Consider the following 12073-nt stretch of genomic DNA (forward strand, 5'->3'; position numbering starts at 1 on the left):
TCAGTATATGGGGAATTCCCTGAAATGAACCCAATGCTCCTGAGTATCTCTCAGCACCTAGTATTTAATGTTTGGAGAGCTGGAGTGTTAAGATACAGCTCACATACATGCTGAGTATGTAGGATGTTATTTAAAATTATCTGATCAGTTAATTTCAGTGCCAAGGAAGTCTTTATAATCTTGATCTAGAAATAAAAAAAATGGTGTAATGCTCCAAGCCTGTAGGCAGCTTATAGAATGGTTCAGAAGTTTTCAACCACTTTCATCTCTACATTTCACGATAGACTTAATACTGCTTTTCATTAAATTGGTGATCATTTTAGTGGGTGAATGTGGGGGGGGAGATAAGTGAAGCAAAAGGCAAAAAGCAACAATCCTAAAGATTCTTCTTGCTGTGTGCAGCTGTCTATACCAATGCACTGAGCAAAAATAATTTGAGAACTTCTGTATTATATTGTTTGTGAAAATCTTTTTGCTGCTAATACAAGTTTTGTTACAGGTTAGGAGAAACAGATAGTCCTCAAGGTACAGTTCAGCCATATGAATTTCAGGAATGGAATTTCTCATTCCTCAAGTAAGTTTGGACTATCTGTTTCTGAGGCACGCACAGCATCGTAGGCTTCTTTACCTGCTGACTTGCTAGTTAGCTGGTAAAGAAAATTGTACTGTTCAGAGTACACAGAGAAAATCCCTACTGATGCCAGATGTCCCTCTGTGTTTGAAGGACGTGGTGTTAAGTTTGCGTCTGATGATCAGACTATTACTCAGTTTCTTAAAAAGCTTGTTAGATTGATATGCTTGGAGTTGTCCCCACTTCGGGAATATATAAAGTTTTTAATAAGGTGAATCTTAGGTATAGGATCACCTATAATGGTGTTCCTTTGCGTGTCATTTGGAGCAGTTGAAGTGGATTATGTGTCAAACCTGTTCCATTTCTTTCATCTCTGAACTGGTTTGGAATAGTCTCACACTGCTCTAGGACACTTAGAGTTAAACTTTATATTAGGAACTTGACAGAGACAGCAGCAGCAGAAGGATTCTACTGTTGTGATCCTGGTGTTAGAAAAATATGTCAGCTGCATGTTTTCAGATATGTAGTTTTGGAGAGTTTCAAGGATGAGTCAACTTCTCACTTTCTGAAACAGAAAGCAAGATTGATTTTGGTCTCTCAGAGTAAGTGAGATTCAGCAGAGACTGTCAAGTCAGCCACAGTATGTGCACCAGTGCCGATTATATCCATGGTGAGTCTTTGTGACTGACCACCTTTGTGAATACAGAAGTCCTAGAAGGAAATATGGTAGGGAGTCTTTGAAATGTACCCAAGTTTCTTATCAAGTGAGTCTTCCCCCATGCTATATTTTTTGGAGGCTTCTCACTGAAATCCCAGGGTATGGAATCCAGGAATAAAATCTTGGGGGTAGAACTGTAAGTAGCTATAATATGTATCATAAGTTTCAAGATCTGGAAGAGAAAGCTTTGTGACAAACTAACATTAATATTCAAGTAAAAGTTAAGGGAAAACACATCCATTCACTTTAAAGAATGGTTGCTTCCTTAATGCTTCCTTAACAGTGTCAATGTGTGTGGTTTCTTCTTCAATGCTACTATGATCATTCCATTTTTTTATTTTATTTTTGCTTTTTTTTTCCCCTAGAGATGTGAATTATGCCCTCATAAGGATGGTGCTTTAAAGAGAACAGATAATGGGGGTAAGTTTTATTCTTATTTTTTGTGAACTCTCTTGTTTTGTATGAGGGAATTTGTGAGGAAAAAAAATGGAGGGATGCTAAACAGAAATGCAAATACTAGCTGGTTTGGAAACAGAACTATTTTATAGTAACCTTCATTTGTCTAATCTAGGTTGAATTTAGTTTAAGAATATAAATCATTATTCTTAGTTTTACTTTTAGAAAAAAGTAACAGTGAAGGAGAAACTGCATTTAAAGATAAGATTTTAATGGGTGAAAAGGATAATTTTTATGTGTACTTAGTTGGAGTTTGAACATTTATAGAGAGCTGTTGAAAGTGTGCCATTCATGGGGGAAAGTGGAATGTTTATGTCTATAGCCCAGACTGAATGCTCCAGTGCATTTTCAAAGGGTAGCTCTTTCATGCCTGATTTACTAATAGGTTCTGTAACTAAGACGTTAGAGCTGAAAAGTTCAGTAGTGATTACCTGTCCCTTGCATCTTTCTAATTTCATCATTCAGGTTATCATCAGTTCTGCTCCTGCTGAGTAGAATTGCTAGAGAATGTCTCCACTGAGTATCCTGTCTTGATTACGTTTATACTAATAGCTGGGTGATATGAGTGAAAAAATTCAATTAACTGTTCAGTCACTTCTGGAATTCCTTCATCTTTCTTTACTAGATACTTCTAAATTCCTGTCTGTCATCTATCTCTAAATATCCTGATCTTTTTGATACTGAGAGCTTTCTCTTACGAGAGGCGAAAGTATGATCGGGATTCTGGATTTCATTTGGACAGTCTATGGAAATTGCATTCTGGAGATTCTGTGCTGCATACCTAATATTCCAACTATTTTATATCTTAGCTTAGTGTTTATGCAGCTTGGTTGTTTCCATTGCAGTTGGGTTACAAGCAAACAGAACCTGCTTGTGTTCGGACTGATATACCCTTCCGCTTGTCTATAGTTTGACTGCAACATACAGTATACACTCTAGCCTTCACCATTCTAGTGTCTGCTGATCAGAAATAACGTTTGTAAACTTAGTGTCATTTGTGAATGTTTGAAGATTGTATTGAGTCTGTGTTGTCTGTGTCAGTGAAAGTACCTGCTTAGTGCTGGCCCAGTACTGTAGCCTTAAAACTATTCTTCCTCAGACAGATTGATACATGACAGTGTTGGATTCATTTCTTCAGAAGTGGTAGATGGATACTTGCCTTTTTTAGGAAATAAGAAATAAGAAAGCCTCAAATCTCTTGAAATATACAGTAAAGTTTGTGAAGTATGAAGTAGCTGAAGTGTTTTCTGTTTTTATGCTTAAAGAAGTTTTTGGGAATGCCTTGCTATTCCCTACGGTGATTTTGAAACTATTTAAGATTGAAATTATGTAAGTTTAAATAGCAAAGATGCTACACTGTGCAAACAGTGTTGTCCCTACTATAATTTTCTTGACCAGCTATTTTCATCAGTGAAAACTTCATAGCAAAAAATTTCACAGCAGAGACTTAAGAATTTGTACTGCTTTTGAGAAGCATCCTTGCTTCAGCAATAGATCTTGTCCATGGTGTTGAATACAGCACATTCTACCTTATGGACCACATGTCCTTTAAATAACAGCATTACAGAAGGATTTGAACTTTGGAAAAAATGACTAGTTGTTGCATTTCAGAAATCTACATTGTTAATGTGACGCTTTCCTTTCAAAGAGTTGCCTGACAAGGGATTGTGCCAGAAAAGTTCAGACTTCTGGAAAAGTGTTGAAGGTCCTATAACGGGTTTGCCAGTATAAAATTGTATTTACAGTAGGTCAATACTTGGAATATTTTTTTAATGCTGTTACACCAGTTGTTGCCAAGGGAAATGATAAAAAGATGCAGGTATTCCTGAAGAAACCTTGAAACAAACATTTATGATAAAACCTTGTACGGACCCAGCTTTAGACATTGGTAATTATGGAGCCTTTCTGTAAGTATAGAGATAATGAAATGGTCTCAGCTTTTCAGAACCTGTGAAAAAAGTCCTCTATTTATGTCAGTGATACGAAGTTACACTTCTTCCTTCCTTCTGGCAACAAGTAACTACTTTGTAGCCAGAAAAGAGTGCAGTGTTTTAAATATGCAGATAGCTTAGCTCATAGGTGGGCTGCTGTAGATTATTGTTGTTTTGGGGTTTTTTGTTAACAGTCTTCTGGATATTTGCTTTTGAATAACATGAAGAAATGTGTTTTGGGTGTTGAAGGTACTGTATTTCCTTTTATGTCAGGAACTTTAATGGTTTTTGGTCTACTGAACTTTTACTGTAGGGTTCCACAGTATTCTTAACCTGCAGTAAGAGGCTATTACTGCATGGAGGGTCCTTGCTATGCACTGTTTCCTCCTCCTTTGTGATGGTACTGGCATTTAGAAGTTTTTTTTTCCTTCCTTCCCCACTTTCCCTGGGTTGCTCTTCAGCTAAATGATAATCTGTTACCTAACTCAGCTGACCATACTAATCCTGATATAGGGGAATGGCCAGGACTGTTCTTCCATCAGCAGGCTGTATATTAGCTCTCTTAAATCAGTTCCACAACTGTAATTCAAAGCAGCCTAATCTTATAGCTCTTATTTAATGGTGTTATCTTGCCTTTAAGAACTCCGGGGCACTATAAGATATGTATGACAAAGTAGTTTGTGGGTCAAACTCGTGTTGTTTTTGAAGTATTACTGACTGACTGACTAGAAAATAGTAATGGTGGCGTGTGGTATGGCTGTGTTGATGTGTTGTGGGTTTTTATCTCCCTCCCTCCCCTGCCCTCCAAATGGCATGAGGTTCCTTTAGGTACATTCTTCCCTTGCTCCCTTGCCTTTTACTGGCCTGTTACTGCTTATCTGACTTTCTGGAGATTAGCATTTCTTTAGAGTTACTTTTTAGGTTTTACAGTTTGGGTTGAAGACAGCTACTGTACCTTATGCTCATCAGTAGAGTTGTTGAGGGTTAATGCTGGGTTCTTCAGTATCGTCTGTGGCAAGTACAGAAGTACAGTTTTCAGTGATACCATAAACACTCCATTCTTGGAGCAGTACTCTTAATATGTCCACTTCTGTATAAAGGTCTAGTGTCCATAATGTTGTGTGGCAAAGCATTTTGCAGTTGATCTCTACAGTGTGTCAAGATGTATGCTGGTTTGTTTTGAACCTTTTACCTCATGGCTTTGTTTGATGCCACTTGACACTTGCTAAGTGATAGGAAGTGACAAAGAGCAGTTTACCTTTTCAGTAACCTCTTTGGTCTGTAGAGACTTCTGGCATATTCTTCTTTTGTGTCCATTTTGGGATGAAGGAGCCCAGACTGATCGGGCATTCTTTGTACGGAGAGCTGACCATCGCCTTTCTCCTTCTCTGTATGTCTTCCAAATGATACATAATCCTTACCAGAGCTGAGTGTGAAATTTTAGAGAAGCAGATTTGCTGCAAATGATGCCATGAGATCTCTAGACTGCATAATGATTACAGTATGGTTTAGAGTTCCTTAACACAGACTGCTAGTGTAATTATGGGCCACCATTTTTTCGTACAGGTTGTTCTCATTAATTACAGAATATTTTCAGTAGCCTGAATATTCACATTACCTTGAAACTAGGACAGATCCTGAAATTGGAATGAAAATGCTGATTTTAGCAAGATTTTTGCCTCAAGAATGTTCTTAAAACTGAGTGCACTGTTTTCTGCAATTGCTCTGGAAACAGAAGACATGTATAATTTACATTTTGGAGGTGTTAACTATTTTTACAACCATAGTTAACTTTTGACTATTTGGGTTATTGGAAGTGAAGTGAGATAGGAGAAGTTCAGTTACCCTAGGTAATAGTGACTGTACTAGCCAAGTGGTTTCTAGACAGTGTCGTGGAAATGTTCCACTTAGTGTTGGAAACTCAGTGCATTTGGTTCTGCACCGAGTTGCAAGTGTATCTGGATCTGGAAGGACTAAAGAGTTCATGTGAAGTGCCAAATGGAAATGGCATTTTTTGTTGCTCGTAACTTTTTTTGGTCCACTGGAAAGTACACAGATGCCTGTCTGTTCTTGGCTTGGTGATGGTGGCTGCTGTCACTGTAATTGGAACTTGTAGTGAGCCCAGAGAGATAACTGTCTGGATTGGAGCAGAACACATCGTAGTCTGCTTTAGTGTCCCTGTGCTTTCCATTGTCAGAGACCTGAACTGACCCTGAAAAGAAGCAGCTAAAGTCTGATCACACGTGTTTGTTCAGTTGCTTCACACTGTGTGAAAATGGTCATTCTGCTTCTGCACTTGCACAGATCTTGGAAATGATACAGTTGGATTTAACAGAGTGTAGCCTGGACTCATATTCATGGTGTGGCTTATCTGTCAGTGGGTTATCCGTGCAAAGGATTATTAAGAGTTGACTGTATTTAGCTACACATTTGATTTAATTCATTTATTATGAGTAGTGGGACATTGCACAGTTATGATCAGGGTGATTGTCAGAAAGTTTAGGAGTAAGCTTTCAATATATTTTAAATATTTTGGCTGCCTAGTATATGTGACAGTCTTACAGCTATGGTTAAGTTTTGTGAACAAAAAAATAGTATTCCCTATGTGTGGACTTCGTGGAATTTGTTTTTACATAAACATTAAGACTTTTTCAGTGTTCAGAGACTGCAGTTCTATAAATTCAGTTAGGTTACTTACTGGCTTTTATTTATTGATTTTTTTAATTGATACTAAAAGTTGAACAGAAGGATTCAGTTGAAAAAAGGAATATTTTTTTCTTTGCATATATTTATTGACAGAATTTCTTGCTAAATTTGGCATTCATATTCATCTAGGAGCACCATTGTGGTTTTGAACACATTACTGAATAGAAAAGCTTTTTAAAATGAGAAAAACTGGTATGTATTTGAATTGCTTATTGATTTGCTGTCCTATATGAAAGAAGGCTATTGAGGGAGAGATTAACTCTTCTTTAGCTTTCTGCTCTTGTGTGTGGATTAGTAGCTGGACAAAATATAAACACAGTTTTTGAAAAACAGAAAAGCAACAAGTGAGCATTTGTTTGAAGATATTTGAGAACTGTTGGCTCTTGGACATTTTTGGATCTTTTCAATTCAGTAATGTTTCCTTAACTGTTGCAGTAATTTCCTTTGGGTTTTTGACATTCATTGAGGAGGAAATAAAATCATGACCATTTTAACTGATTACATTTTTTTGCATTGCACTTCTGATTTAATACTGAGAATGCGGTCTTGGTTTTAAGCATATTGCTCACTTGCATCTAATATTGTTCATCTCCCATTTAAATAGTTTTCTTACAGTAATCTTTGTCTGCAATTTTCTGTAAGCCTAAAAGGCTTGTTTTTTCTGTACAAGTTGTTACTTTGAAATCTGATTCCTCTGGATGATGATCAGGAATGCTGTGTAGCAGCATTCTTTGTGTGACTTTTCACCAAGACTTCTTTCATGCAGCTGCTTGGGAAAAGGCCAGCTAACAATGTGGTGGGTTTATGTCATGGTCCAGGCCCTCTTCCCATCCCTTGGTCAGGATCTTCCAAGTCTAGAAAAACATTACATGCTAGGTTTTCTTATTGCTGCTGTTGTTATTAGAGTCAACAGCTCTCACTGTCAGGTTTAGTCTTCTGATGAGTTTTCTTGGTATTAACATCTCAGAATGCGGATGGTGTAATGTCATATGTACACATTCAGATATATGTGTTTTGCAAGAAGTACTTAGAGATGTTCTGGTCCTTTTGTGCAGATTTGCAGGAGTTTTTTTGTTTGTTTTTTTAACTTGGAAAGACAGTAAAAATTGATAAACAATGCAAAATATTTTATTAATAAACACATCACCATATAGCCTATGCTGTGTATTTATTATTTATATTGCTAGTAATCATAATGTATAACTAGAATTTACTTTTTTTCTAGAGCTTTAGATAAGTATTTATGACATTTCTTCCTTTAGCTGTACAAAAGGATTTCTTGAGGGAGGGGGATGAGAATCATTAATGCCATAGCATGCCAGATAAAATTATTAAAGCTATTAGCTTGCTTAGCGGACCAGTGGAATGTAATCTGTAGCTGTTTCAAAACCAAACTGTTTGCTGTGTGCTGAATGATGATTCAAAATGAATTTTTCTTATATACCAGCTCTTTAGTTGAGGAACAAATTTTGATAAGTGGAGATTTTGGTGAAATTCTGTAGTAGGACTCTGCAGGGTGAAGCCTTTTCTTCATAGACAAACATTTTTGTTTTAAACAGAAATTATCCCTTCATTCTATGTACCAGTGATTTGTACCAAGATAACCTATGTGGTTGACTGCCAACCACAGTGATGAGAGCTCTAGTAGTTGGTGTGAGTACTTTTTTACCCACCTTTGAAAGGAGTGGATAAACAAGATAGTGGATAATACCATGTTAACTGTAGCAAACTCTGAAACTGTATTTATTAGGATAAGGAAAAGACTAACTTAAGCTGACAGATTTCATTCTGCAGATTTTATTGTCTTTACAGGACTGAAAGATAAGGGTCAAAACAAAAGTGTATGGAATACCTTAATGAAGAGACCTTTAACTAAATGTCTGAAATGGTACTTCATCTTGCCCTCTGGCAAATAATAACAGTAACTGTCTTAAGTGCTGGATTCACTTCTGCTGAAAAGAGTGGACTGTGTTTTTCCCAAGAGTGGGTGTTTCTGCACTGGTGGTTTTGTGTATGGTAATTGTATGAACTTAGTGTGGATTTTATCACCTTATTTACTGGTTACTGGAAGGCAAACTTTTATTTTCCCATAAGTTTAGTAATCAGGTGAATAAAATTGTAACTGCCCTGCTACATGGCAAGCTTATACTACAGGGAGGAGTGCAAGGATGTACAGTTGAAAATGAGGAGTAAGGTGAGAACTTTCAGTGACAGCCCTAAATGAATTGAGGTGTGTCCTTAATTTATAACTTGGAGCAACCCTAATAAGAAACTAACATTTCAACAAATGAAGTTTTTTCCATGCTACAATAATATATTTGCTTGGTTTAGGAGCGATCTGTAGTTACAAATAAAGTAAGATTTCCTTAGTGAGGTATAATAGGCTCTTCAGGAACTTACACAGAATGCATAAGCAAATTTTACTCTGGAATCAGTGCATGGTTAGGAGATGCTGATGACATCCCAGAGCTCTCTTGGGGGACTAGATTGGCATTATGGCTGGATCTTGGTGTGACTTCATGATTCTGGTCTCTACAATCTGTTACTGCTTTGCAGCAGAGCTTCAACATTGACTGTGGGACGTAGCCCTAGTGTAGTGCTTACTCTGTGCCTGTTAGTTCACAAGCTATAGGAGGGCTTTTTGATTTGAATGGCAAGATGGATTATAAGTCTGTTGCTGTTACTTGTTTATGAAGTAAAAAATTGTAAAATCAAGGATTCAGATTTTGCACTAGAAAATTTAAAAGTACTATGAATTAAGTTGAAAGTGCTTGTGAATCAAGCTTTGAACACTTAAGTAGTAGTTGTAAAGGCAAGAATCTAGTTAGATGGGTAATGTACTGCCTATTATTTATCACCCTGAATTTTCTGCATTGATTTTCAATTACTTTGGTAGAGTTAGCTTCTAGTTATAGGGTTCTTTGTTGGCAACAGTCTTTTGTTTGCTGATGCTGGAATTATTAGGAGTTACCTGTTCTTTGTTGCGTTGGGATAACAAATCAACTATTTATTTTCAGTTAGGGTTCTGGAGCCTGAGATTTTTTTCTCTACATATTAATGAATAATGTATATTCAAATTATACCTACCTAAGTATGTATTTATTGCTAGATTTTCAGTGGGCTAAATATCAGTTAGCTTGCTGAAATCTCAACAGAAGACTGGTAAAATTTGGGTAGATTCTGTGCTGGTGATAAAACATTTTCTATACCAGGATGAAATGTAAAAATCGATAAAACTCAGTAGTGTGTCTTTCTGAGGGGTAAATGGAAATAAAAGAAAAGCGGGAAGTTCATAAGGCATGTTTAAACTTTCAAGGCTTTTCGACATGTATTTCCAATTTCTGATATTGGATAAAACTGTTTTCATTATTATTGTTATCAGAGTAGATCTTGGAGTTGTTTTAATGTTGATATCAGATAAAATTGTTTTCATTATTATTGTTATCAGAGAAGATCTTGGAGTTGGTTTGTATGTTGTTTTGATGTTGTTTTAATGTTGATTAAAGTTGTACCTTAAGATGTCTCCACAGGAAAGTGTCTTAGCTATACATGTATGATGTATCTTAGAACGGTCGATTTGTGGGTTTTTTTTGGTTTTGGTTGTGTTGTTTTTTTTTTTTTTTTTTTTTAACAGAAAGGTAAGCAACATTTCCCAGAGTTATTGGACATGAAAGCAGAGTGGAAGTAAATATTTTAAACCTTAATTTGACTGTCACCAATAAGTTGTTTCTAATAAGTAATAATCAAAACCTGATGACATTATACCATACCTGGATGGAGACATTGATATAGAAGATTGGATCATTTAAAGCAAAAAGAGGCAGTGAATCTGCCAGCACGTGGGAGTCAGCTGCCTGTATTTTTTTCCGGTAGTTTCAGTTCTGATAAGAGTGCACAGAAACAAACAAGCAAACTCAGTGGCTGATTTTAACCCTTGTAATACATTTCTTAATTTATTTTTTTTAAGCTAAAGCGTAAGTTTATTTTAAAAGAAGCAAGCGACGCAGTGTGATCTACTAGAAATATTATTGAGGAAAACATATGTGTTAAATGGCCACCTTCTCGAAGGCTGAAAAATAGTCAAATAAGGGAAAAAAAAAAATCAGGGAAAATTCAGAGGATAGGCATAATTCAGGAACATTTTGTAAGGTGCCAGTGCCTGCATTTGCAAAAACCTGTCACCTTCCTCCACTTCCCTTCCAGTTAAAATTGTTGTGGAAGGGAGATGAAAGTGAAAGTAATTCGAGTATAAGCAATACAGTAACAGTAAGGAATAGTCAGGAATAGTAAGAGTTTGTTAGCAATTACTGTAAATTTTATAAGTAAAATTAAAAGAAGTGAGTAATAAATGTGTGGCCAGTTGTTTGTATGCAACCCATGCACAACCGAAACAAGCGGAAGCTTATCGTTGATGTAAATAGTAAAGGATATGGTCTATACATATGGTTTTAATAAACTTATTTGGAACAAAAGTGATTGAAAAATGGCTAAGTTTCTGGAACAGTTTAGAAAAGTCAGTATCCTGTTGTTATTTCTGTGTGGTGTTTTGGGTCAAGAGGAATGGTAATAAGATAATTTCAGTTCCAACAGAAACATGAGAATGTTCTAAATGTAAAAATGTTATTGACTGTGTAGAACAGTGCCACTGGATTTTATTTTATTTTTTTTTAACTCTAAAACATGGGTATGCAACAGTATTTTTCACACTTAAACGTTGGGGAAGCTTGAAAGGACTGGATTTAATAATGTGTGTGTGTAGGAGATGTGTAGTTGTTGATGAAATTTGACAGTTAACCAAGCATAATGTAGCGGGTGATTCAAATAGGAAGTTTATAACACAATCTTTATGTCTTAGATGGAGTTAATTGAAAAATACATATTTTAATGTAGCCTTAAATATCATAAATCCTTATAAATTCTTGCTGTTTTTATGGGCTGTATGTACAGTTTGGATGGGTGTCTTTTTAGTATGCTTCATTATTTCTGCAGAAGAAGTAGGCAACTGTAACCCAGTAAGAAACAGCAGACAAAAGCACTCCATTTTGAACCTGCCAATAAGTACTTTATTATGTTGGGATTCTGAGCTCTGTGCTCTGCCTGAGACTGGTTTTCTAAAAGAGAAGGAAGTGAGCAGAGAATGAGGGAAGTGTTTTCTTGCTGTTACATAGTCTAGAGACTGCTCAGTTGCAGAAAACATTAAAAGTAGAGTCTGCTTGTATCCTAGTAGCTTGTTCTTCTATCAGTGAGATAGGGGAGAGCTGTCACATTTACTTTTTTGCTTTAGGTGTCCTTACTTCCATGCTTATTCTTTGTAGCAAGAGCGACTAGTCTTTTTATACTTGGGATAAAGATGATTGTTTTCTTCCTTTCTGTTTTCCTCTTCTGCTGTCTGTTCCTTTTATGGCTAGACTGAATCTTCTACGCCTCCCTTAAGTTGAAAAGTTCTGTTGAAGAGTCAGTAGACCTTCTTGAGTTCTCCAAAGATGGACATTCCACAGCACCTTTAGGCAGATGGTCCTTAACCACACTTGTTATGGAAAAATGTGTTCCTTTTTCTTTCTTTAGGGAGAGCTGCTAAAGCTCTGCCTCTTTTGGTTCTTCCAGGTGAGCTGGGTGTTGCTATCTGACAATTTTGTATTTCTTCACTAGTGAATCTTTGGGTAAAAGAACATTTAAGCAATTATGTACAGG

General features: G+C 36.4%; 1 protein-coding gene across 12 annotated transcripts in view; it reads left to right on the forward strand.

The window, feature by feature from the left end:
• Window positions 1-12073, forward strand: part of MLLT10 (MLLT10 histone lysine methyltransferase DOT1L cofactor) — a 164779-nt gene that overhangs the window by 19869 nt on the left and 132837 nt on the right. For all 12 annotated transcript variants that reach the window (XR_013958936.1, XR_013958937.1, XR_013958938.1 and 9 more), the window contains exon 4: window positions 1655-1709. Coding sequence is in view for 3 of the 12 variants with exons in the window: in XM_080639532.1 (XP_080495658.1) it covers window positions 1655-1709 (55 nt within the window). In the remaining 9 variants the exon portion in view is untranslated. The remainder of the gene's footprint in view (window positions 1-1654; window positions 1710-12073) is intronic.

Source organism: Psittacula echo (assembly GCF_963264785.1).
Source record: "Psittacula echo genome assembly, chromosome: 2".
Classification (NCBI taxonomy): domain Eukaryota; kingdom Metazoa; phylum Chordata; class Aves; order Psittaciformes; family Psittacidae; genus Psittacula; species Psittacula echo.